General features: G+C 43.6%; 1 protein-coding gene across 7 annotated transcripts in view; it reads right to left on the bottom strand.

Annotated features, from left to right (window-relative positions):
- RAPGEF4 (Rap guanine nucleotide exchange factor 4) overlaps nucleotides 1–27,862 on the bottom strand; it is a 272,690-nt gene that overhangs the window by 195,026 nt on the left and 49,802 nt on the right. For 5 of the 7 annotated variants that reach the window (XM_072961173.1, XM_072961166.1, XM_072961165.1 and 2 more), the window contains one exon: nucleotides 13,671–13,817. In XM_072961173.1, the coding sequence (XP_072817274.1) occupies nucleotides 13,671–13,817 (147 nt within the window). Of the gene's footprint in view, nucleotides 1–7,388; nucleotides 7,771–13,670; nucleotides 13,818–27,862 lie in introns of those variants that run through there. The other 2 variants (XM_006213935.4, XM_015247709.3) reach the window with 2 other exon arrangements.

Raw genomic sequence — 27,862 nt, 5'->3', positions numbered from 1 at the left:
ATCATTGATCTGGCCAAGAAAAACAGCATGTGATAAAATTTCTTAATGCATTCTTCCTTTTAGTTTTCTCCAAATAGATAAGGATGAATTATTGCTGGGAACGGTATTTGGCAACCAACAGATTCAGCAACCAACTAATTTGGGATTAGCTTCCTGAAGGAGCAGCCCCCCAGTAGCCAGAGGATAAAGACAATATTAAATGGATAAATTTTTAAAATTTCCAGGAAAAGTGGTAGACGACAAAATGCCTTTTAAAATGTTTTGTTTACAGTAACATGGCTTTAGGGATGTGTAACTAGGGCATAGTTCAAGGGAAAGAGATTAGAGAAAAAAATTAATGAATGAAATGTCTTGAGGAAGAAAATCAGAAAGCAAGTCAGGAAATGTTTTTCCAGTTAACAATGCCTGGTCACAAAATGTATCTCTAACAGAAACTTGGAAAAGCTATCTTGATACACATGGTAAAAAAAGGGAGACAGTTCTTTAATTTACAAAGAGCTCTTAGAATCTTAGTTATACATACAACCCAGCAGACTACTGACAGAGGATATGAACCAGCCATTCAGAGATTAAAACTACAACTTTTAGAAAAGTATTTTAAAAGATGCTCACTCTCATTCATGATTAAGGAAACAAAACAACAATAAGACAACTTTTCTCTTCCCTGATAAATTTTTCAAACTTCGAAATCAGTGTTGAAGAAATGATAAAAGAAGTATACTCATACACTGTTGAAGGGAGTGTAAATTGGTCTTGGTTTTCTGGAGCATAATTAGAAAATATTCCTCAGATTTTAAATTTCATATAATGTCCATGTAATTCCATAGGTAAGAACTTACTCCACAAAAGTACACTCAGATACCTATGTAAGAATGTACATTGCAGCGCTGTTTATGAGAACAAAACCTACATAACTGTCAACAGGGGAATAGGTTCAATTATAGGAATCCAGCCAGTGGAAAACTCTGCAGCATAATGTGGCTAATCTGACTGGACTGAGACAGAAGGGTCTCTAAATGGGAAAAAAGCAAGATACAGACAATATGAATAATGCAATTCCATTTATGGAAGTACGTAAGCTTAAATGTTTTTAATGCATACACCATTAGATCGTTATTACTCATTACAAACCATCCCAAAACTTAACGACATCATTTTACAATGACTATTACTCAGTTCTGTTGGGTTCCTGGGGGAGTCTTCTGTGGTGTCACCTGGGCTTACGCAGGTGGCTGCAGTCAGCTGGGAGGGTGGCCGGGGGCTGGGTGGGGCTCACTGGACTTGATTCTCTGGGGCCTCGGCTGCTATGGCTGAAGTGATTGGAATGGACCACGTGGCTCTTCATCTCGGGCATCTTCACACAACGAAGGAAGCACTCCCAGAGCACACCAATGAAACTACAGGGCCTCTATGGGCCAACACGCAAAGTCAAAGCCACTCCCATAGCATTCTGCTGGTCAAAGCACATCTCAGGGCCAGTCTGGAGTCAAGAAGAGGAAAGCAGACTCCACCTCTCGATTGGAAGAGCTGAAAGAATCTGGGGTTGCATTTATCTACCACTCTGTAGGGTGGGTACAAATCTATCTACAGCTATGCCCATCTTTATGCATCTGACACGTATACTGAAGAAACCACGTCACTTCCTCTGGGGAGAGGAGCCGGGAATGTGAGTGGGGAGGGGAAAGGAAGAAACGCACTTTCCATTTCCTGCATTTCTACGCTCAGGGCTGGTCCATGGGCATGAGACCTGTGAGGTGGCATGGGGCCCCACACTCAGGCTCAGGAAAGTCCCACACACTCAGCTTAATGCTTTGCTGCCACCATCCTGAAGTTCTTAATACTTTTCTCTTTGAACACGTGTTTTGCTAAGTGAAGTCCAATGGGACAGTGGAGCATGTGTATGAACAAAGGAGAGAGTGGATATGCATGTCTGCTGTTCCCCGATGTCCCAGTGACGCACAGCATCCACAGTGCCTCATGAGGGCAGAATCTGGCGGACTCACGACGCAGGGGAGTGCAGCGTGACCCAAGACAAGTACAAGGTATGCATGTAACATCTTCCAGTGAGTAAATTCTGGTGCTGCCAGCCCGAGTCCCCTTTTTCTGTGCTAACCAGAACTTGCTCTGAACATAGTAGGAGTGCAGTGGTACTGACAAAGGAACTCTATCATATCCCTTCTTATCCACATTGCTTCCCTGTATTAGCCAACCACTGACGCTGAAAATCATGACAAAGAGAAAGGAAAGCTAGGGCAACCCAGAGTCCTTCTCCTTCCAGTCCTTCCTTACTCACCTGTAGGCTGAAGAGAGAGAGTGTGGGTAGAAGGTGTGTGCAACAAGAATGGAAATAAAAACAGCTGAATTAGCTTTATGCATGGTTTCTGCTCTTTGGGTAAAGATGAAACGCCTATGCATGTATGAACTAGGAAATACAAAGTATGTCATTTCAGGGAATCCACATACAAGTTAAATGTTCTGATTTTTGCATTTAAAACTGGCCTTGCACCACAGAAAGGTAAACGGAAAATTGGTGCTGATAATTTAAATGTTTAATATTTTTCTTTACTTAGAACAACTGTAAATGGCAAATAAGAAATATGATGAGTTCAGATAGAGAATGAAGAAAAAAGGAAAAAGCTTTATATTTTAGTACCATTAATGACATTTTTTACCTCTGGGTAAGGGACCTTACATTTTTATTATGTACTGGGCCCCACAAACTGTGTGGTCAGCCTTGCCTGTATTGTCCGAATTTGTATACGATGTCCTACTTTCGCGCATTAAAAAAAAAATAGGTTTCTTTTTACCACACCCCTCTCACTCTTATTTCACATTTTAGTTTTATGAGCTTTTTGCTACCCCTTAGCTCAAATCATCATAAACCTGTTTTTTTTTTTTTTAATGATAAGATCCTGGGAACTTGCAGCTGAAAGAAAACAGGTACCCAAGTGAAGAAAATACTTTAAATAAAAACAAAGGCCATGTTTCATATTACTCCCACTCTCTTTTTCCTTTGTGGGCAAACACTCCCCCTGATTTATAGCCCTGGAACCATAGACAGCACAATGAAATCAAGCAAGAATAATACATCAGATTAAAATACCCAAACCCAATTTTATGAACTCAATTCATGGCAGCTGCACTGTCAACATAAATATTTATTCTCTCAAGGGCCATGGAAGCAAGGTCATCTACACCATAAGGGATGCTTGCCTTGATTGGTACATATACATCAACCCAGGAAATGCAGAAGACAGAGGGTTATTTACAGGAATAACATCTTATAAAATTAATGCCAAAAGAATTTCCTATGTATTATTTACAGCATGATATCAAAGTGATATCCCATAGTCATAATAACTAAACATCTTTATTCAAATTAAAGGAAGTATTATTTTTATATTTCTTACACATTTAATACTATTATATATCCTAGTTTGAACTTTCAACAAAATTACTGGTTCTTAATAACTAAAAATTAAAATTATACTGCAAAGACTATTACGTGCTTGGTTAGAATCTTCTGTTTGACATATATGTTTTGCAATAATGTTCTCAAATTTAAAAGATCAGACAAAGATCAGGAGAGTCAAGTTGTCGGAATTTAGTGAAACAGAAAAGCAAAAGGAGAAAGTAAACTAAAACCCTGGGCAGGTACGTTAAGGTCAATCTGTGTGAAGACTGCAATTCACAGTGTCTTGATACTTTTAGAAATTTTAAACATTTTTTTCCTTCTTTCTCAAGGGGTTGAGAAGAAGAGTCAAACATCAGCTTTCGAAGTCTTGGCCAATAACCAATTAAAGTGAATATTCTATATAAAATACTCTACAGAAGATGCCAAAATCCAGGGGGTGCTGCTAGAAAAGGGAGCTGGTGGTTGGGGGCAGAGGTGAAAGAAAAATACATTTTTCATTATATACACCCTGCTGACTTAAAAAAGTTTTTTTTTTTACCAAATGCATGCATTATCTAATCTCAATAAGTCAACTTTCTAAAATAAAAAATACAGTTCTTACTTTGTATGATGGGCTATGTTATATATAACTAATTTTTAAAAGTACCATTGTCTGAAGTTGTTCAGTTAGTTATATGAGCATTATTAAATGTGGACTGTCTTCAGGGGAAAGGTATGGTACTGAGATACAAATACAAAACCACACTTCCATGAAAAATTATTAAAGTTCAATCATTTTGGAATTGAATACAAAACACTCAGATGTGCTCTATTTAGAGGGGCAATGGATCTGTAAGTTAGAAACACTTACTTGAAAACAGGCTTTGGTAGAAAATCTCAGTGCAATGCCTTTCTGTTTTGAGCTAGAACTTGGCATTTTATTTTTTTTCTAATTGTCTTTTTCAGTACAAAAAGTGTTTCTGGATACCAATGTCAGCCTTACAACAAAAATTATTTTTCTATCTCCATCCTCACCATCATAAATTCTGTAAAGACGTGTTAATCAACTGTTCATGTTCTCCCACATAAAGGAGGAACAGGCTGTATAACCTGGTCTGTGTCCTTTTGATTCTACGGAAAATGGTCCTTATACTTCATGAGGGTAACAGGAATTACGATGAAAGTTATGGACCCTCTTTTCAGATCGTGTCATGGACCCCTCAAGCGGGATGCTCTAGGGCGCTCACCTGCCTCTTACATGAGATCAGAGGAGACTCCCCCAGGTCCCAGGAGGACACAGATGAGAGAGTGCTGTGGAACATCCTATGCCTTCTATGACCCAAGGTCCCAGGCTTGACGGCCTTGAGTAACCTTTGCTACCCCAGCATCAGCAGAGCCCCCACTGAAAGTCCCAATTGATAAAGACCCGTAGGCCTTCACATCCTGGAGAAACGAAGTGGATCAATCCGCTGAGCATGTTTATAACAGTCCTTAGTTTCCTCTGGGTCAGTCTGCAAGCAACATTTGGCCTCTTGCTCTGGGCTCTCTCAGCCCCAGAATCTCTCAGCTTCCAGGTTTCTTGGTCTGTTTCACAGAAAGCAGCGCTCTGGGATTTCATGTTCCCTGATTCCCAGCAAGCCCAGATGTTGGCCTTCCTAATCTCCATCCCCTGATCTGATCTCAACCTATCTTTCTTAGAGTGCTTTTCTTTTTGATCATCTGTATCACTGAATTACAGCGACACATGATGAAAGATACCAAAGTTCTTCTTGCCTTTCAAGTAATATATGTAGATACACTATGAACTGTTGCCTATACTTTAACTTCTCCATTCACACAACCTGCGGCTCTGTCTTCTTGAAATTGCAAGCCAAAAGATGAGGGAGGTCACTAAAGGTTTCAACTCATAAAGCACCTAACATCCAGCATTAACTCGGACCACTGCACCACTGCTGTCAGCAAGGCGGGATTTAAGTAAAGGTGTCTTTGTTTCACACATAGACATAGGTGGCCCAGGACACTAGAGACTCCTCCAAAAAGTCATTCAGTAAAGTTGGGTTAAACCAGGAATAGATCAGAATTTTAGGCTAGACCACTCGGCCACATCAATAGCCTTCAGAAGGTCTGTCTTGTATTTACTGGTTTGAGCGAGACAGCTCAAAACATTGAGGTCAGGGAGATGAACCATGGGCAAGACTGCAGGGATTCAGACCTGCCGAATTAGGGACAGGATTTTCTGCTGCTCCTTCCTCGGCGTCAGACTCCCTGCCCCAGTGACTGTGCCCTAACCTCTCCGCAGTGGCCTGCAGACTACAGAGTAGTGGAATTTGGCCTGATGAGAGCAGGAAAGTCCCATGACCACAGGGCTCCTGACACATAAAGAGCTTAACAATATCCCCGGCCCATACCACGAGTTCCGTCTGAAAGTCTCAAGTTCTTAAAAGTTTGCCCAACTAGAACTGCCTTTGCCCAGGGGACTCGTTAAACCTCAGAGCAGATTTGTCCAGATGATGACTGAACAACAAACAAAACACAAAGCCAGGCGTCTGGAAGCAGAACACATGACACCCTCGGAGGGCTGGCAGACCCCTCACCAAGCCTGCCCACAGGCCCAGGGGCCCAGGGGCCCAGGACATGAGGAGGAGGCAGAATGCAGCACAACACAAGTGAGGAAGCCCTGCCTCTTCTGGGTGGTCAGTCCCTTGGGACAAGGCTGCCTCAAATGCTGTAATTTGGTCAACAGACCCCCCAATCCTTTAGGGATGCTGAAAAACAGCCTGGTTAGCCACACAAGAATTCACCAGATCTCTCCGTCTTTGGATGAAATGATAGCCTGGATGGAAATGAATCTCCCCCTGCCCTCCCCTACGTGTCCCACAGCACCCTGTATTTTTCTTATAGCGCCTTTCAGTCTGTCTGGTATCAGGGTGATTCGTGTTCATGCCTGTCTGTCTTCCCCACTAGATAGCGAACCAGAAAGACTGACACGGTGCATTTTGCACCTTCCCGTGGTGGGAGCCAACTCTGTTGAATATGACAGAAGCTTCTAGAAATGAAATTTTCAAAGTGGCACCAATTAGCATGGAGTCGAGCAGCTCCTTAGCAGGCATGCTGGCCAGTAGGTGAGCTGACGGAGGGAAGACGCCACTGCGAGGTTCCAGTGCAGGGAGAGGGTGGCGGGTGGTCCATGGTGTGCGGGCAAATGCACACCCAGGGGAGGCATTTCAAAACCTCTGCCAACAGCAACTCCTAAAACACCTGAGTCTCCACTGCATGCTCCTGAAATGAACGCCCAAAGGAGCACCAGCTGGGAAGGAATGACACTGTGGCTTACAGCATCCCATCAACTGGCCTGCCTGCAGCATCTGGGCATTCCCGGCACCTGCCAGCCAAGCCTTGATCTATTCAGACCCCCTGATCATCTTTTGAGAAGCAGTGAGATCATGGCTTTTAGAGCTAGTAGGACTTGGAGTCATCAATAATGTAACAGAATTCTCATAAACACTAAGGACTTCACATAGTCTGGAAGCTGCAGGCAAGAGACCTCCTGGGCGTCCAGAAGGTGAAATTCCATCATTCTCAATCTGTTTCCTTGCCCCAAATTCATTTTTAACTTAGGCCATTCACCAGATAAATACATATATTTAATATTAATGTGATCAGTGTAACGCTGCCTACTTATGAACAAATATCTTTGTTTATCTTCCAAAAACATTTAAGATCATCAGGCTAAACAAACATATTCTTCACTATCAGAAAAAGATGAACTGCCACCCCCCACACCCCTCCCCTTCCCCCTCACAGACCCCCTCCCCCCCAGCACACACCAATAAAGATGAAATCAAATTACGCCAGTGCCGTGGTACATAGTTAGGTCTGGTGGAACATAATTAGAAAAGCCAGAGATGTTTTAGAGTATAATTCCTCAAGCCAAACCACAAACTGTGACATATAATATCTCCCCACTAAAGAACAGAAAAAGATCAGTTCTGACCTTGTAGGGCATACGTCCTTCTTTGCCTTCTTCTCCACGTTCTCAGACATCCAGTGAGAAGCTGTCCTGAATTTGGACAGCAAAATGCAGCTTCATCGCCGATAACTTCCTTTCAGTATCTGTCACTGTTAAGAGGATCTCAGTCCACAGAGAGGACGCGGGGCTGGTGGCCCTCCAGGAAAGCTCAGGCAGTCACAGGCGACAGCAAAAGACTTCCCATGTGTGTATTTCACCTTTAGTTACCTCCTAATAACTTCATTCCCTTCCTTTCTGGATTTGAATCATTTTGCCACTCCATGGAAAAGCTTCAGGACAGAGAAGTAAGACCCTGGTGCAGACATCAGGTCCAAGTCACCGGAGCAGGCTTCCGCTCAGTTTAAAAGAAGCAGAACTGTGAGGAGAGAGGCAAGAGAACCAGCCAACAGGATGTGTGTGGCTGGAGTTCCTGGCATGAAGTCTTGGCTTTCATGTTTATTTTTGGATGTATTTTTCTTAGCCCTTTGATGCAAATTTCTGGCCTGGGAAGTAACCCTACAGTACAAGTTCCAAAGTTGCCAAAAGTAAGTGCAGGCCTCCGACTTGGGAGAAAGAGGTTCTGGGGCTCTGAGGCTCCAGTTAATCGTCACAAGAGGGTGTACATCCCTGGGCGGTAACAGGCAGGCCAGGAGGTCCTGTCTGAGGACGGGTCATGCATTCCACCTCCATCCCCAGGCCACAAAACATTTATCCGAAATACCAGTCCACCTTGAAAGCCTACCATTAATATAAAAGCGAAACAACCTGAAATTGTTCACATGCGAAATAAAGTATTAAAACCCACCCAAAGGGATTTTGAGAATTTTATGTTCTGAGATATTATGTTTTCAGTATTTGGCTTTAATTTTTCTGACAGCCCAAGACAGATAGGAACATCAAATCTACTCAAGCAGGAGCAGATGCCTCTGAGAGGTATATTATTCCAATATGGTTTTTAAAGTGCATCAGCAAAGACTAAGCTGCTGCTATTTCAATAATTCCTATTCTCATAGTGGCTCGAAAGATTATTCATGGAAAGAGGCTTTTTCTCTCTGCATAGTCCAAAAGAGGCAGTAAACAGAAATAACTAAAAAGCTTTTCAGTCCCACAACTGCCAACGTAGCTGACATAATCGAGAAATAAAACACTCCGTCAAGATTAGGGAATAAAGATAGATGTAAAAATACGTCTTTGACAATATTCATCACTCTTAGAAACAGTCTTGTTTACAAACTGCACCCTCTTCCTGTGACAGAAAGATGCACTTCGCTCTTATTTTTAACACTCAGCTTCACATTCCAGAAAGCAGAAAATAAATTTTCAGTCAGTTAACAATATTCACCGAGGCCGCAGACACATCTGGGGAACAAACTCCTGGATCAATCACGATGTCCGAGCAACGGTGCTCTGTGGTATTGTGTGCCCTGGTTAGAATAAAACCCCAATTGTTTCTGGGTAACTGTTACAGCTAAGAGGCCACTTTTATCTTGGCACAGGTCAGATCACAAATTTAAAACACTGCTTTTATTTTTAAAGACTCTAGTTTCACGCTGTCTTTAAATTTCAAATAATTTATTTGCAAACGTGCATTATTATTCTGGACATGCTGAAACATGGCTCACAAGGAAGGGAGGTTTAGGGCCAGAATGATGCTCATGCAGCTGACACACAGGTAAACAGGCACTAGCTCCAGGACCTCAATGGCAGCTTTTATGAGCTCGATGGAGAGTGCCTCTCTAATCTGCTTCTCTGAACACACCGGACTCATCTCTTCATTCAATAGCGTGGACCTGGAATATTTCAGGTAGAGATGTCAAAACATGCTGCCAACCTGACAGCATCTCTCTACACAACGTTAGACAGAAAGCCAGGGAGGAAACCAAAAAACCCCTTATTGTGCGAACCACTGGCAACCTTTCTACACTATATGTGCTGAGAAGAAATGCATGGAATTGGACAATCGGTATTTATTTATTCCAAGAGCCACCAGCACTCATAAATGTCCACAGTCTTGGATCAAGTGCTAATAACTGGCTTAAAGCTCCCAAGCCTACACTTAACTGCTTTGCCATTTAACGTCCTTCCCGAAGGTACGCAATGCCACCAGGGTGAACGAGTTTAAATTATAATTCCCAAGAAGTAGAAATGGTACTCTAAGACTTTAAAATTTTCTTCTGAATGAATTTCAGAAACATAACTTTCTCCTTTCTCTCTCTCCTGAGACGCTATTGAAAACTGAGATTTTTTTTTACCCTGGTTAATATTTTTATTAAGTTCTAATATCAAACAGGCGTGAAAAGAGGGAAGCATTACTGACCAACTCTGAATAAACTTGTAATTCACTTAAGCTAAGAAAATACGACCTGACTTTCAGATGAAGCAAGCCAGCACCCTCAACTATGACCACAAATTGACAACTGAAACAAGGAAAGGAAGGAGGGGGAAAAATAGTTTTCATTAAGAAAGACAGAGGGTACAAAGAAAAGCCTCTAGCTGCTACCTTAGTCCTGTCTTGGGGAATATTTATTTTATTTGATGTATTTGTAGAGGTGATTGAAATAACACTTCTGGTCACATTTATGATGACAATTAAAAAAAATACTCTGGGTGCTACCAATTTGACTTACAACATAAAGCAAGAGTATCGGGGATGAGGTTGAGCAGGAGTTTAAAATCTCACATGTAGTTCTCCGAGTGTGTATCTGCAGACAGCGGAGGAAGCTGGCCTTGGTCAGGAGAGGAAGCAGGACTGCCTAGCCCTCCACTGCCACTGAAGTCCCAAGTGTGAGATTTAAAACAGACCACTCGCTCAGCCTATTGAAGAGTGATTTTTAGACTGTCGTACCTGTTCATGGTTAGAAACCATAATTTTCCGAGTTAGAGGAAGTAACTTACAGTTCCAGTCCTTGTGTTTCATCCTTCAACCACTTTAAGTAACATCAAGGGCACAGAGAAAGAGAGAAAGTCACGCTAAGAGTGCCTGCCACAGGATGGGCCACCATGACGTCCCTCAAAAGTAAGTAGTCAAATGAGATGAACATGCAAATTTAGATCCATGATTCAGATTATCCAATGCCTACTGTGCCGAAGTAAGACCCTTTCCATGCTGATGGGAGAGGCAGTACCCAGCACACCTTCCTGCTGCCCTTCTTTCTGCCACCTCGTGGTTCAGTGAGGCTTCTATCTGAACCCTGAAGCTATGCAGGCCCCCCCTTTTGATATCTTGGCTACCAGATCTAACTTAGACATCAGCTGACAACCTGAGCTTGGGTTTTCATTTTGCTTATAGATTATTACATACCAGTGTAATGAATGGCTGAATTATAAACTCTATTATCTGACATGATCAAGGAATAGGTGTTCAAGGAATAGGTGTTCTGGTTATCCAATATTTTGCCAGCAGATGAGTGTTACATGTGCCATCAATGGATCACCCAGATTCAAAGACTAGAAATAAAATGTACTTAATAATAATGATATATTATACTCTGAAATAGAATTATCGACTTGCTAGTTTATTTTCTGTCTCTTCCAAGTAGAATAGAAGCCCTGGCCCAGAGAGCAGGAGCCTTGTCAATCTTGTTCACTAGTATAGCCAAACTTGACACTAAGTATTTGTTGAATAAATGAACCATAGAATAAACATGAGTCTATCTTTTTTACTCAGAAGGTAATTTAGAATTTCACAATTTCTTAAGATTACCAGGCACTGTATATGCCCAAGTGTGCCCATTAATAAGTTCTGATTCACATAGTTGCTAGCTAATAGAGTTCCTTGCATTGTCACTGCAGCCAGTTCAAACACTGATCGAGCACCTAATCTGCACTCTGTACTTGGTGCATGAACAGGTAAATAAAATGATGTCTCTTACAAATATCTTACTCACTATGAGGGTAAGAATAAGAGGTCAGACTGAAAACTCTCCATTCTTTTCAGTTCACGTAGGTCACTGGTGAGGGGATCAGAAATCATGCTCCAAGGTTACAGATGAGGAGTTGGACCCACTGAGCCACAAAACCACGTAGCAAGGTTTGAGATACTAAGGACCACCTTCAACATCAATATGCCTACTTAATAATTTTCCTCTAAGGCAAACTGCTGTGAAAAACAGCCCTAAAATATACCTGGATACAATCCAACCAAGAGATCAAACTAATCAACAAATGCATCAGTAACTAGTGAAGCATCCAGACGTCAACGAGCATCCTACTGCACTCAGTCTGACCTCTGACTTCCTGCCAAAAATGTTTGACTTGGTCTAATCAAACTTTTAGCTCTAACTTCCATTTACAGGAAACCCTGGGTAGGGGTACAAAAAGACACCATGAGAAAACAATCAGACAAACTCTGAATTTGAGAGAAAGTGACCTGGCCTTTTTAACATGTCAATCCCATAAAGAGAGAGGCAGAAAGAGAGGAGGAGGAGGGAGGGAAGAGAGACTGACTTAGATGTAACAATCAAACGTACCGCTTGGTTCTTTATGTGAGTCTGCTTTGCAATGAAACAGATAAGAAAATTGTGGGATTAATTTATTTATGGATATTTATGTGGAAATCTGAATTGTGGACTGGCTATTAGATATTAGGATATTATGTTTAGTTTTGTAGGTGAAATAATGGTATTTGGGCATGTAGCAGGATATTCTGATTTTTTGAGATATATGCTAATATTTAGAATGAAAAGTCATGATGACTGTCATTGACATTAAAGTGGTTCAGCAAAAAAAAGCTGAAGCAAATACAGCTATAGGTTAACAACTGCCAAACTAAGTGAGAGTGTACAGGTGCTCAGTGTACTATCCTTTTGATTTTCTGTGTTTGAAATTTTTTTTAATAAATTTTTAGAACGGTTCACAGGTAGCAAGTTCTCAGGAACTTTTTTCACAGCACTGAGGCCTCCTAACTAAAATAAGTTTTAAAATATTGCCGCAAACCATCCTTGACCAGCAACTTGAATAAGGATCGCAGACAAAAGGAGTTGTGACGGCATACATCACAAGCAGGAGTTCGTTTTTGTTCTTAAACCAGGTTTCCGAATTTTCTCTTTGGAAAGGACTTTTCAGTTTACCTTTCAAAATGAGAGATCCCAAAAGCGGCTTATTTGCCTCAAGCTTGGTCCCTTTTAATTGACAGAAAAACTCTCCGCACACACCTCATGCAAACCCAACTTTAGCTCTGCCTTCCTAAAACTCGCTTTTGTCTCTGAACTTTACAGAGCGGTTGGAGCTCTTTAATATTTTCTAAGAGGAATAGTTCAAACAAGTAACCCCGCAATTTATTCACTACTGCCAAGAATAAAAGTAACACGTTTCACCACTAAGGCCTTCCAAGGCTTTGCAGGACTTTCAAGGCAAAGCATCACTCATTCACCTGCAGGTTTGCTCCCTTAATGCATCTGTCATTTGTTTGGCTCTGGAGGAAACTATTTGATTACACAAAATTCTTTTTAGCTCAAGTTTAAAATCTTAGCCACACTGGGACAAGTGGTGAAGCCTGCCAACTCAATGGGTTAACACTTGGACCTACTGAGCCGAGGACAAAGCTAAGGAACAACCACAGGTTAAAATCAGAAGCTTGAAGGGCTGAAAAGGAATGAGAGTAAAAGATGCAAAGGCCTTTCGAAGTGCTCCATTTGCCATCACTGCATATAAGATGATTTATTCCCCGTCCTTCTTGTAAATGAGCGCAGTATCCTACGGGGAAACGCACAAGCCACTCAGGATCAGCTGTACCATCCGCCGCTGTGCCCCCGTGCATTTCAAGTTGGCAAGTAACAGGCCATCTTCATGGCTCCCATTCCCCACACCTTACTACAGAACTCATCATTTTTAAAAGCATTTAAATGAAGCAGATGTTAACCCCATTCATTCCACTTTCCCAGGGAACATGTCAGTGAGGATGTTTAAAATGCCAAAGAAAATGTCAAAGTATTTTGTTCCCCAGTTAAGAATACATCTGTGGAATATGAGGGAGAAAATACATAATACACTTTCTGGTCATTCAAGAAATAATTATAAGGTATGTCAAACTACAGAAAATTGAGCAAGCACTAAATTTAACAGAAAAAAAAAAGAAGAAGAAGAAGGAAGGTGTTGTATATTACAATGGCTTTTTCACCACTCATTTCAAAGACAAGTTTTGAAAATTAAATTCTATCCCCCAGCCCGGAACAGAACACATTAAGGCTTGACTGTAATGCCATTACCCATGGGGCAGCGCCCCTTCTCTGCAACCATGTTAATTGATGAAGAAGCCTTGGGGCTCACCTCCCATAGGGCCTTGAAGTCCTTCTGCTCGATGCGGAGCAGTTCGCTGCTCTCCCTGGTGACGATGGTCGCATGGCGGGGTGTGTTGTCCAGAATGGACTCTCCAAAGGCTGTCCCAATTCCCAGAGTACAGATGGTCACTGCGTCCTGAGAATTTCCAAAACTGGTCATTAGAAAAGTAAACATTTTACCGATGGATGAGTTGTCTTTTCTTTGAAGTATACAGTTGACCCCTGAACAATGCGGGTGTGGGGTGCCAACCCCGCTGCAGTAGAAAATCTGAGTCTCTCATGGCCCCTCTCTATCCACTCCCTCCACATCAGCAGATTCAACCAGCCACACGTTGTGTACTGCTATAGTATTTACTGCTGAAAAACCCTGCTATGAGTGGACCCGCAAAGCTCAAACCTGTGTTGTTCAAGGGTCAATGAATTTGTATACAATAAAACACTCGATTCAATTGCAAAGTTCAACAAGTTTTGACAAATATATACACCCTGTAATCACCACCCAAATCAAGATAGAACGTTTGCATTACCCCTGAAAGTTCCCTCACGCCCCCTTCCAGTCAGTTCCCTCCTCTCAGGGGCAATCGATGTTCTGATTTCTAGCACCACAGAGAAATTCTGCCAGTATTAAAACTCCATGTAAAAGGAATCTGACAACATGCTCTCCCTCTTCGGTGTCTGGCTTCTTTTGCTCAACATAACTCCTGTAAGATTCACCCACGTTGCTGCATGGGTCAGTAGTTTTCTCCTTTCACTGATGTGAAAAGCTTTCCATTGCATGGGTATGTCTCAGTTTGCTTCTCCATTCTCCTGTCGGTGCACAGTTCGGTTGTTTCTGGTTGGGGGATATTGGCGAACAAAGCTGCTAGCAGTCTTGTGCAAGTTTTGTTGTAGAACGGGTACCTTTTTATACGACTACAATCTGCTTTAAGAAAATAGGGGAAATCTTTTGAAGGGGAACTCAGGTTTTTTAGGGGGAGAGTGCAGTTATGATTTTTTTTTCAGTTATGGTATTTAAATAAGAAACTGGAATAGGGATATTGTTGTGTCAGTCTGTCTTCAAGCGATGAGGAAACTGAGGGAGAGAACAGTGGATTCGCAAGGCCCTGGTTCACACAGATAACACGCCATGCAGCCAGATTCTGACTGTGACTGACTTGAGATTCCAAGCTTTCTGTATCATGCTGCCTCCCACAGCCACAACAGAGTAAAAATAGCATCCAATGAGGTACAGTGTGGCTAGTTTATAAAACATCCTGAATCAATGATTTAAAATTTTAAGGTGTACTAAAAAAAGTAATGCCCTCTCTGCATGCAACAATGGTGATGATACCTGGGTTTAATACTAACTAGTTTCAAGTAATGCAAACAGCCACTCAAAACCACCTGGACATCAGTTTTGCAAGGCATTATCGATAAGGGAGACACACAAGGGTACTCCTGAGTTAGGAAGCACAGGTTTCCTTTCATGCATCTAACCCACGGTAATAGGCAAATGTTATTAAGATCAAGTTAGTGGCCCTGTAATCACATAACTAAGACAAATGCCCACAGGAATCCAGTTCCTTGAACCGTAGCAAATTGCTTCTGCACAGATATTACCATATAAAATTGTGTTCAGGAAAATAAAATCAATATCTCAGAAGAAAATGAAAGATCAGGGGGAAATGTAACAACAGCCTGCTAGTAAATTTTCCAGAAAGGCAGCTGCAAACAAATTCCAGTCCAAACTGAAGGATCAATACCCAGCAAGTTTGATACTTCTGAGTGATTTTCAAATTACAGTAAAAACATAAGATGGATCGTGATAAATCAGACTTTCACAAATTCTCTAGGCTATCGGGTTCGCCTGAGGACCCCGCTAGCCTACTTCTTTTTTTTTTTTTTTTTATCATCTGAACCCTTTGGAAAGAATTCTTTCAGCCTAATTCATTCTTCCCAGTGTAAATTTCTATTTTAAAACCTGACCGGGATGAACCATAAATATTACTCCTGCCGCATCCACAAAGTATAAGGGAAAGAACTATGAAGATCTGTTATATGTGAGCTAGCGGGAGCCTTTTATGGATTAGGTTGTCCTCTCCATTTCTCACCCCATCCCTGACACATGTCACCATGTGTCACCCAAAGGTATACAAAGTAAGACACAGGCTGTGAAAGTCACATGAGCCTGTCTTCTTGCTAGTGAGCAGTTCTTGCAATAATGACAAAGGACTGAAATTATTCTTGGATCTCCCCTAGAGAGTTTAACACGATCCCTGCCTCATCACATGTAGCAACACTGAGTATATTGCCAAGTGTCCTCCTGTGTCACTCAGTGTGGCAGGACCTCCGTGCACAGGGGCACCAGCTCTGGTCACTGGATCCAGCACCTGGGCTCATTTCCAGTATCCCACACTCTCCCATCAGACACCAGAACTGAGTGTGGGATCCCTCCTTCCTTCATCTCTTCCTTCACACTTGATCCTCTCAAACGTAAGGACAGGGAGTCACCAACACAAGAGAGGGTCTTGAAAGGAGGACTGTAAGACCTCACCTGAAAGAAGTGTGGCTTGCAAGTTCAAACTTTACTTTCAGCAGACTCAGTCACCTTAGGACAAATTTTTTTAGAAATCTGACTGGATCTGGGAAGTGTGGCTTGGGCACTGGGATCACTGAGTACAAGGAAGAAATAGTGCCTGGGGACCAGGCCTTGTTTACATTTGAATTCCCAGCAGGTTTTTGCAGTGTGCTTAGAAAATAATTATCAAATAAAGACATTTACCTTCAAATGTTCTCTCACTCAGCAGAATCAGTATGTACACAGAAAGGCAGGAAAAGTGTAAGCAGCACGAGAAGTGTGAGTCAGTGTGGCAGAGCACTCTTACGCTGTCCAATCTCTCAGGCCAGAGTTCCAGGCCTGAAACCCCGTGAAGACGCTTAACGCACGCCTTCGCCTGCGGCTGGACGTGTCTGTATCTGAACACTAGTAACACTACTACTCCTGTTCCGTTAGCCCATCCTCTAGAAATCTGCTTGTGTCTCAATACTTGTTAAATGAGGACTATTCAGACCACTTCATTTTCTGCTCATTTGCAGGTTAATGTTCAGAAAAGTTACCTGAAAGGAAATATTGACAGTGACGTAGAGACTGAAGAAAGCAATCAGCAAGGACTAAAACATCCACAGCGAAGGAATGTCCTGTTTTGCATTAAGATCGTAATTTATTGTGAGGACTTTCAAATATGAAATGAAGATTTTAAAACTTCAGTGTTTTCAAATATGAAGGTAGGTCTTACAGATGCTGCTGGAGTCCTGTCAGGCTCCACCCACCCCTCTTCCTCATCCTATCCCTACTCCCGAGGTCACCTGCAGCTTTCTGGACAGTTCCCATACACACCTGCGGGTCCCTTTCTCAGGCACCCCATGATTAAATGCTGGGCAGTTAATCCCTGTAAGGTGCATCTTCTGCCAAACAGGCTTGAGAGTAGGAGGACAAATACCCTGGCTTCCTACCCTACATGATTTCTCAGAGGGTCCCCAGAAGCAGTGAGCCCAGGTGCCCACAGCTGAACTCTATATACACACTTTTATTGGCATTCCTCCTTCTTTGTCTCAACTCCCCATGCCCTTACTGCCGGGGGTCTCCTCCATAAAGACCACTTGCAGACAAATCCTTGTCTCCAACTTGGCTTTGAGGGGAGCAAGGGAGTGGTTTAGCCAAACACGGCTGTGAGTCTCAAGTTACACTGAGACCCCTGGGGAGCTATTGGGCTGAACCAGTATTCCCAACGAGATTCCGTAGTAGCCGCAGAGACCGGCTGATCACTGACTGCTCTGCGTCAGACATATCCTAAGTGCAGCATCCCCTGGGCGACACGTGGGAAGACTTCATTGTGTTAGGAAGGTCAACGGGGTCCCCGATGCCAATTCTACTATAGAACTGGGGTGACAGGCTCTCAGAAACAGAATTACCTATGGCAGGTTACTGAAATGTCATTCAGTTCCTTCCTCTGATCTGACCCAGCTCTCTCTCACCTGATCAGTCTACCTGATCACTCCTTCTCGTGCCTTCTAAACACTGAATCCCCCACTCATCAGTACTGATGCATCAATACACACGTGGATCTCCACGTGTGCGCGTTGGGGGACTCTGCGCCTTGCGCTGGGCCTGGCGTCTTGACAATGATGCTTCACTTACTCCTCACAACAGTTAAATCAGGTAATGTATTTAAAGTGCTCAGCACAGTGCCTGACTCAAAAGAAATGTTTAATAAGTTGTGGGTATTCTGACTGATGGTATTGAAACAATCCTGCGATGTTGGGATTACTGCTCTTTTATAGGTTGAGAAAAATCAAGCTCAAAGATGTTCAATCATTTGCCCAAAGCATCGCTAATGAGTAGAGAGTTGAGACTAGAAACTAGTCAATCTAATTATCTCCCACGTGCTTCTTAAATTATATGAAATATAAGTACCTCTTTCCAAACCTCAGTAGGAAAAATGATTAATTTGATTGATTGATTAAGGTATTAATTTAATCCATACAGGTTCTTCTTTCAATCAGCCAATTTATAGATTGATTGGAATCACCAGGAAAATATGAAACATTTGGCACTGCCCTCCCCGACTCCCCAGTTCCAGTACTGGGGTCCACTTGACCCTCACCTAGAGGATCAAGTCCATTCCAGGCTGAGGCACCAACCCTCTTACTCATCAGGAGAAATGTAAGCAATCAGAAGCCAGAGACCGTGAATCGCATGAGCATTTCTGCTTTCCTCTCTCCGATCCTGTGCCCTAGTTTTAATAACGAAGATCTTACTTCAGTTGGAGAAACTGGGTTTCTGTCTTTCTGTGTGTCTGTCCTGATAACCTGCCTGGTATCCTGATTCTTCTCAAAGTGGCAGACTGCTTTGTTCTGACAGCGCCCCCTGGCCCCAGCTCCTCTCTGGCATCCTTCCAACACCAGACCTCTCCATCAGCCTGCCCACCTCCATCACGAGGTCTGCTTCCTGCCTCCCTGCCCATCACCAAGCTGTACCCCATCATCTCAGACCTGCCTCGGCCCCCCACCATGCTAACCTGGGGGCTCTGCCGCTCCAACATTCTGCTTCCTCCCCACCTCCTGCCCAGCACTGTCCAAATATGCCCTCTAGGTGGCGCCCACCTCCACCTGGGCAACTCCCAGCTTCCAGGTTCTCCTCCTCTGGCCCAGCCAGGCACCAACCGAAGTCATGTGCAATATCTTGGTACTGATGTGTTTCAGTGGAATAGGTGGAGTCTGGTTACCTTCATTCATAAAAGGTGGTATTAGATAAGTTAACAAAGATGGGGACAACACCAACCTGTCGGAAGGCAGGGAGCCTCAGGCAAATGATACACACCTGCAGGCACCAGAATCTGCACACTCCATGCTTCCTCAGAAAATCCCCTGAAGGCAGCATGGGGAGAAGAACATGCATCTTGTAGACCTAGATTCAATCACCTCTGCCAGTGACTACTCCTAGGCTTTAAGAAGAACGCTCCCAGGGGCCTCATTTGTGAAATGGGTACAATCTTTCTCATAAGATTATTAGCAGAATTCAATACAGATAGCAGATAGTCCTACATGGTTCCTGGCACCTAGTAGGTGCTCCATAAAAAATGGAAAACATTGTTCCTGACTTTACACATGTACATAAATATGGCTATCTACATTTCTAAAAAAGCAAGTTATATTTTTCTACTACTTAAGTAACAGAATCTCTTATTCATTTTGTGTTAATCTCCAATTAATGATGGCTTTTCAACACTTCAATTCTGAGTTTCTCTGTCCCCTAGTCTGGATGTCAAGTGGTTTGAATGATCTGCAAAACACTTCAGCTCTCTGGGGGAGCTTGTATTCAAAGGAACCCTTCTGACGAATCCTGCTGTAAATCAAAGAATCCTTTTGTACTGCAACTAATCTCCCCTTAATTTATCTGCTTTGTACGTCTGAATTACGGTATACGGGGGTTTTCTTAAAGCAGGCATTCTCGTATGAGGCATTTTATTTGCTTCATTATAAACATAACTACAGTATGAACATGAGAATGGTGTTAGGAAAGCCCGTGGTTCTGTGTCACTGATATCCAAGCTAATAAACATAGGCCTTGCAAGTAATGTCTACAAAGCAGCCACTGAAATCCAATTTACACAAGTTAGACATTCTGATGAAATTTAGAACAACGATAAAATAGAAGAATTCTCTGTGGTAAGTACATCAAGTGCTTTGATGGCCCTCTAACTTTAAGGGCTATCAGATATTTTTATTATGCATATTTAACTCACTTCCATATAAATGGCTCAAGAAGAGTTCATTGTCTTGCCACATATTTTTTGTTTTGGATACATGCTGGGTTAACATCAAGGAATAACTTGGTCATTTAAGTGTGTAGATCCTGAAATACAAATTTTTACAAAGCAAATATTTTTACAATTTAAATTTTAGGCCTATAGGCAATACTTGCCATTTGGTAGTTCTTGAGTTTATTTCAAGAGCTTGAATATAGTCCTGGAATTTATGGAGTACTCCAAGTCCTTTTAGAAAATAAAAATTTAATGGAACCTAGGCTCTGAATTTGTCAAGACATTAGGGCAAATGTGCAGTCTAAAGGATTTATCGCCAACCAGGAAGGCAAAATAATTCTAAGACAAATGTGTTTTTCTCCTAACAAACAGCAAAGACAAGGCCTGTTACTTTGAGAGCACTTCTCTGGAAGCAGTATTAGATGCAGCTTAACAAGATCAGGCAAGCTGGCTGCGGAAAGGTTCGATGAGAATGGAAGCATTAGCATTCCGATAACCAAATCAGGGAGGCTGGCCCCACTGCAGTGAGAGCCGGTCTGTCCTGCACTGAGGCTGGGTCTCGCCCCCGCCCAAACCAAGAATTACATGGCAATAAAATTAAATACAGCATGTGGATGCATGATGCTACATAACCCCTGAGCAGATCCTAACAAAGAGCATAGAGAAGTAGTAAGAGATGACAAACAACCACTTTGGGCTTGGCACCTTTCACGTTTTACTGACTCAATAAAGGGGTTCAGAAAATGTTTCCTAATGATGGCAATGTTCTCTGTCTGAAAATCATGGGGTGAAATGAGAATGAAGCGAGCAGTCAGACAGGCAGAAACAGAAAGACAGGGAAAGGGAGACAAAGCCACGTGATGGAGAAACATGTTGTCCTTCAGATTTTATAAACATATACACAATGCTTAAAAAACAGATTTGTTGCAGAGACAAAGAGGGGCTACAAAAAAAAAAGCACATTTTATTTTTGAGGGAGAATCAGTAAGAGATCGTTTTCCAAAATCTGGCTAATATTTGCCAGAGAACTTTATCGAGGCGCCCAATTCTCTGATCCCATGAAATGGCTGAACAACATTGTTAAACTTCTCGCCATTTCTAATACCAAGTGCATTTCCTGCTTTTTCTATGCTAGCACTGCCCTCTTGTGATAAAACGACAACATTACAACCAACAGCATTCCACTCTAGGCAACCAACTTTTCCTTCTCAAAAATAGTCATAAAAAAGCAGGCGACCCTTGCTCTTTGCCAAGCTTCATACTAAGCGCTTTATATACATTCACTCATTTACGGTAGGAACTATGATCCCCAACTTACAGGGACTCTAACTTACTTAAGGTCACACAGCAATTAAGTGGCTCTGAGGATTTCAAAAGAGGTCTGATTTAAACCATTGTGCCTTGCCTTACGTAAATATTAACACTTTAAATAAGCATCTATTATAGAGATACAGAAATTTTAGTGAATTAATAAACCATTCCATTCCATACTTTGCAGCATGAACTTCTATTTACTTTGCAGCCATCAGAAATTCTTCCTTCATATGACTGGGAAAATGTTACCCTTTTTTGGTGTGAAGATTAAAACCTTCTTTATTTTAGGATTTAAAGTTACCATGCCAAATAGACCCCTCACTTATAAAACCTTCAGAGAAAAGCAGGACCCTGTCTCTCTCCCTCTCCTTCTCTGACACCCACACACGCGCAGAGGTGGGCATAGCCTTAGATACTGAAGTTTCTAAGACTATCGATTGTTTTGAAGTTTATTTGTTTACAGCTGTTTCAATGCTTCCTTCTAACCCTAAATCCATTTAAATATTAATGAGAAAAAGTCCACCCATTGTATTATTCATTTAGTGGGAATGTAAAATCTCTGGCTTGTGGCCCATTAAGTTAAATAGGCACCCGAGACAGGCAGTGAGGTAAGAGAACGGGGGTGGGGGCAGGTCTTGCTGGGAACCGGGAGGATTAATCCTTGGTAGGTATCTGCGCTGCCAAGTGGAAATCTACGTGAGCATGTGAGCCGGCTTGGGACACTCTGGGGTGGTGACATGGTCTGCGGGCAGGTCGCCTCGCCGGCCCTTCTCAGTTTCATGGGCTAAGACGCAGAGTGGCCAGGGAGGAGAGCGTCTGGGAAGCCGGGAGAGGGGCCTCTGACAACTGCACCGCGGCGCGGGGGTAGGGGCACTTCCGAGCTCGGCTTTGTTTTACGGAGTAGTGGATTCAACATGATTTATAGGGAGGTGCTTCCAAGGACCGTGGTCTCTAAAAGTTCGTCAGAGTAACAGGGACAGAGGAACCTACGTATTTCCCAGAGTTCTCAGCCCAAACATGGTTTCAAGGCTGTAACAAAAGAAGTGAAAGCAACGTAGCACCAGCTCCTCGGGGAGGGTCTCTGAGAGGCCGGGCCCACGTCCCTCTCCTCACCCAGAGGCTTTGTCTCTCCCTCCAGTCCACGCTTGAGGCCTTGGACGGGGGGGGGGGGGGGGGGGGGCCTCAGCGGAAGAGAAGGCAGGGCGGCAGAACAGCGCTGGCCTATCTGTGTGAGAGAGAAGCTGGTTCCAACCAGTGAGCAGGATTTGGAACCACCGGCCGACGCGCTCTGACCCAGGGGCAGACCCACAGGGGAGGCGGCGTCAGCGGGCAGACGTGTGTTTCTAAACTGATGGGGTGGGCTGGGCAGCCACCTCACTGCCCCCAGCCCAGCGGCTCTTGTCCTCCACCCTCTCCTGCCAGAAAGGGCCTGAAGTTTCCGTGACCACTCACCCGAGTAATGGATTGTATTTGAATCCCGCTTCCAAACGTGGAATCAACAGCTTCCGCTGTCCAATGTTGGGCATCTGTGTGATCCGAGGGGGCAAAGAAGGGACCACACACTGACCACCGTGCATCCTGGTGGCGCCTGGGAGCCCGCCGCCCCCGTGAACAGCAGGGCTAACGCGGAGCGTGCTGGGGGCAGAGCACTGGATTGGGTGAGAGGATCAGGGCGATTTCCAGCTCTGCTGTGTCATCCTGAGTGGACAACTCATTCACCTGTGACTTAAGCAAGATACAACACAGCCGGGTCTACCAAGAGACTGGCTCGCTCAAGAGTGCAAGTGGAATGAGGAGGGTTACTACTGCTCTGCTCCTGGGGAGCGCCAGTGAGAAGTGTGACCCTCCACCTGGGGCCCCAAGAATTCAAAAGAACCTGCCAAAGCACTCATACAGAGGACAAGAAGTGCGTTTTCTTCCCCTAGTGAGCAAAAAAGTAAGGAATGATGGGAAGAGAGAAAAAGTAATCTATTGAAACAGGAAGGTAATATGAATTTATGAGCCAAACAAAATATGTAAGCTCTATATATTCTTGACAGTCATACACTGTTATATCTTGCTATCATATAAAAGAAATAGGGTGACTTTTTCCAGGAAAAATTCCATCAAATCAGTAACACCTAATAAATGCGAGCTATAAAAGCAGTGCGCCAGAACCCGCACAGGGCTTTCTTCCTTACGTGTTCCTTATTTCAGCCACTGGTGTGACGTCACCATCCACTTCTTCATCCAAGTCAGCATCCTCCCTTTCTCTCAACCTCCCACACATCCCACCAGTACCAGTTCTACCCGTTTCACCTCCACCTTGTACACACCGTACCTCCTCTTCCCGCCCTCATCACCTCCACTGTTCCATCCCACCCTCTAACCTAGAAGCCCCTCAAAGGGTCAGGGCATGCTCATTAAAGTGTGTGTCTCTAGATCTACAAGGTGGTGGAAGGAGGGCCCAGGGGCCCAGGGCAGCCCCGCTTCAGTGTGAGAAGTGGGCCTTCCCCCACGGCCTGCCTCGGGGGAAGCAGACACTCGCGAGGTGGGCTTGGAGGCAAGGTGTGGAGCTCTGAGCTGCAATCAGAAATGCAGGAGGGGGGCTGCAGGAGCTGTGAGGGAAGAGCTGCTTCTCCCCACCTTCATCACTCCTAGACTGCTCAGCCTCACTGTATTCCTGCCTCTTCACTTCCTCTGCATGGTACCTGACCAACCCTAAGGGTCAAGAACTTGAGCCCTAGCATCACGAAGAGCTGCAGAGCCGGGGGCAAGTTACTCAGCGTCTAACCGGCACAGGGAGACCATGAGCAGCACCCAGCCGGGGAGGGCGGGGAGGGAGCAGCCGGTGACACAAGGCTCGTGAGGGGCTTTGCACAAAGCTGCCTGCAGTGGGCGTGCCACTACCACAGGCCATTCACCTCCCCACGCTGGCTCAGCTAAAACCCCACCGAGGAGCCGAAAGTCCAACAGAAGTTTAGAAATTTATCACCACTGTCTCCTCTGACTTCTGATTCTCAGATGAGGAGAGAGGCACGTGGGGCGGGGTGAGACTTGAGGAAAGAAAACAGAGGGGCAGGCTAGCAAGAAACTGCCTTCCCCTCTTTTAAAGATGTGACTCTGCTGTTACCTTAATTCTCTTTCCTTAATTCTCTCTTAGTCTCTCTGAACTTTTCTTCTTTTCCTTGTCCTGCCCCATGCCCACCTTTTCACATGTGAGCTGCAGGAAGAACGTGAAATATGGAGTGTGTCAGACCTGAATTCAAATCTTAATTTAGCCACAGACATTTGTGCAGCCCCAAGGTCACTGAGTCTAGTTTTCAAGCCCAACAGTAAAACAGGACTTGAATAACTAAAGATGAAATCAGTTAATATCCACAGAATGCCTAGCACAGAGTGACACCTGAAGGCACTTGGCAATGCTGTCGCTGGTCTCTAGGAATTCGAGGTCTTTCCTCGTTTGACCTCCCATGGCCCACTGCCCAATCCCATTTTGCTCCCCTTCACAGGGGTATATGATGGTTAATTTTGTGTCAACTTGGCTAGTCTATATTTTGCTGAAAAGTATTTCTTAGATGTGATTAACATTTACAATCAGTAGATTATTTTAAGTAAAGCCGATTACCCTCCATAATGTAGATGGGTCTCATCTAAGCAGTTGAAGGCCTTAAGAGCGAACAGGTCTCCCTTGAGGTTTCCCAAAGAAGGAATTCTTCCAGATTGCAACACAGGAATTCTGCCTGTTTCCAACTGTCAGACTGGCAACTGCAGCATTAACTTTCACCCAAATCTCCAGCCTTCCAGCTTGCCCTAAAGATTTCCAACTTGGCAGCCCCCACAATCAGGTAACCCAACTTCTTTAAAGAAATCCCTATCTATCTATCTATCTATCTATCTATCTATCTATCTATCTATCTACCTATCTATCTATCTATCTATCTATCTATCTATCTATCTATCAGTCTGTCCATCTAGCTCTCAATCTCCTGTTGGTATTGTTTTTCTAGAGAACCCTGACTTATATAGGGTCCTACGCTGATTGGCTAACCTATCACCCTGATTTGGCCACATCACTAGTGGGTAGAGACCGAGAGTCCTTTACAAGGCCAGTTGCAGATAGAGATGGCTTTTTTGTTTCTCCCTTTTGAGCAACTTGCCATGGGAGGAGGTTCAGCCATCTGGCTCATTTTCCTTCGCTTCCTCCTCCCATGTGGCTGGAATACTGTCTTGCTCGTGAGAGCTGGTGGGAAGGCTGAGCTCTCTATCTCAGGCTAGTCTCTGGAGGGTCAGGGGATGTAGAGTTCAGTGGGGCTTTTTCTTCCTTATTTCTTAGTGACTCTACTAATCAATTCAGAAAACTCTGGCTGGACATCGTGGGGTGAAATACACAGAGGAGGGAATAAGCCAGCTTTGGTATAAAGCTAATCATTCCTGACCCAGTAAGAGAAGACCAAGCTTGGCTTACAAAAGTTCTCTGCATTGGGTTTGTGGTCAAAACCACAGCTAAATCTAAAGTTAAAAGTTTACTAAGATTTTTTTTTTTAAACCCACAGCTAATAACAGTGTTGCTCAGCTATTCTTGGCTAGCGCCCTGTGGTGAGAGATAATTGGTCCAGGGCAATGCTCCCGGAGCCCCTGGCCAAATACTATTTTAATACTATCAAAATCTCGTGCTGGCTTTAAACCTGGGGTGTCAGTACATCAGTGCTAATGTTATATATCATCCCTTAGGAACACCTGCCCTGCCTTATTTTCTTCCTCTTTCCTCACCTCTCTTCCCTGTCTTTCTTTCCTTCTCACCTTTCTCCTCCTTAATTCTCATCTTCCTTCCCTTGCCTCCCTTTCCTCATCTTTCTCTTTTCAGCTTTCCCCCTGTTACCATCATTACTCATTTAGGGCCATGCAGGGGAGGAAGGAAAATCATCCTCTTCTAGGCACATCCGTGCAGGTGAGACCAGGTTAAGGTGTGCATCGGGAGCAGCTCTGAGCAAAGAAGGCCGGAGGGTACCCAGCAGGATGGCAGAGATACAGGGAGTGGGGTAATCTGAAAGGATGAGAAACAGCCGAGAGAGGGAAACTGCATGCTTGACCATGTTTCTTTCGGGTCAAATAGTACAGCGCTGGCTAAGAGCCTACGTTCGGGTGTCTGAAGGCGTGGGTTTAATCTTGGTTCCCCTGATTTCTAGACACGTTACTTGGAGCAAGTTATTTAACCACTTGAGGACGTCATTTCCTCATCTGTAAAACGAGAAGAGTAACGTGACCTACCTCGTTAGGTAGCTGTGAGGATTGAGGGAGTGAATATCTGTTCAGTGCTTAGAACACTGCCTAGCACATAACACATTTCCAAGAGTTGCTAGCTATTCTCAGCCCCACTGGGAAACTCGGGCAGTTTACAGCAATCAAGACCCACCTCTCCCCTTGGCCCTCTCCGAAATCCAAGAGGAAACTGGCCCAGTGAGAGAGGGGAGGAGGGACAGTACCACCCAGGCCAGCAGGCACAGACGCCAGGCAATTTCTAATGGAACTTTCGATGCACTGATGCACAGAAAAAGTGTACTAGCGGGTAAGTAGGACTTGGCCTGAGACCCTAACCTTCCGTGACAATGGGTGTATACTCCAAACTCCACGTGTCCACTTACCAACAGTCCACTTTTTAGATGGTAACTGTCCACAACTCCAGTATGCATACAAGTTTCTATGAAACTTAAATCTCAAATTGAGGAGGATGGGTGCCAAGATGATAGAGTAGAGAGACTCACAGCTCGCCCTCTCCCACAAACACACCAAGAATTACATCTACAAACCCGCTGAATCACACAGAACACCTACTGAACTCTGGCAGAGTGTCTCTTGCTTCAGAATATGGTAGGAGTCCTTACAAAACCCAATAAACAGCAGGCTCATGCTGTATAGCACAGGGAACTACATTCAATATCTTGTAGTAACTTACGGTGAAAAAGAGTATGAAAACGAATATATGTATGTTCACGTAGAACTGAAGCATTGTGCTGTGCACCAGAAATGACACACTGTTAACTGACTATACTTCAATAAATAAATATATATATATACCAAAAAAAATCTTAAATTGAGTATGTCATTAATATTTCTCACATTTGAAGTGTGCTACATATGGAAAAGGCTCAGAAGTACTTCCTTAAATATGGGGCTCGGCTGTAGATTATTTGTCCTTTTAATTGATTTTTAAATTTTTAATTTTAATTTTTTTAGGGGAGGAAGTAACTAGGTTTATTTATTTATTTGTTTATTTATTTAGTGGAGGCACTGGGGATTGAACCCAACCACTCTACCACTGAGCTACACCCAGCCCCACCCCCAGATTTTTCTTGATAATTCTTTTCGATTTTATAGTTAGCCAGTTCTCTTCCTTCAATTCTTCTCTGAATCCTGAATACTTGAATGTAAGACTGGGAACATTTTCCTGCTAAAGCCTGACAGTGGCCTCTAGAGCGGCATCCTCTGAGATGAGAGATTCTTGGCTCCAAATAGGAAGGGCCTAAATATTTGGGCCACATGCAATAATGATGGAGCGAGGGTCACTGCAGATGTGAGAGGAGAG

This window comes from Vicugna pacos, chromosome 5 (assembly GCF_048564905.1).
Source record: "Vicugna pacos chromosome 5, VicPac4, whole genome shotgun sequence".
Classification (NCBI taxonomy): domain Eukaryota; kingdom Metazoa; phylum Chordata; class Mammalia; order Artiodactyla; family Camelidae; genus Vicugna; species Vicugna pacos.
Note: the sequence above shows the minus strand (reverse complement) of the source record. Positions and strands in the feature narration are given on the sequence as shown.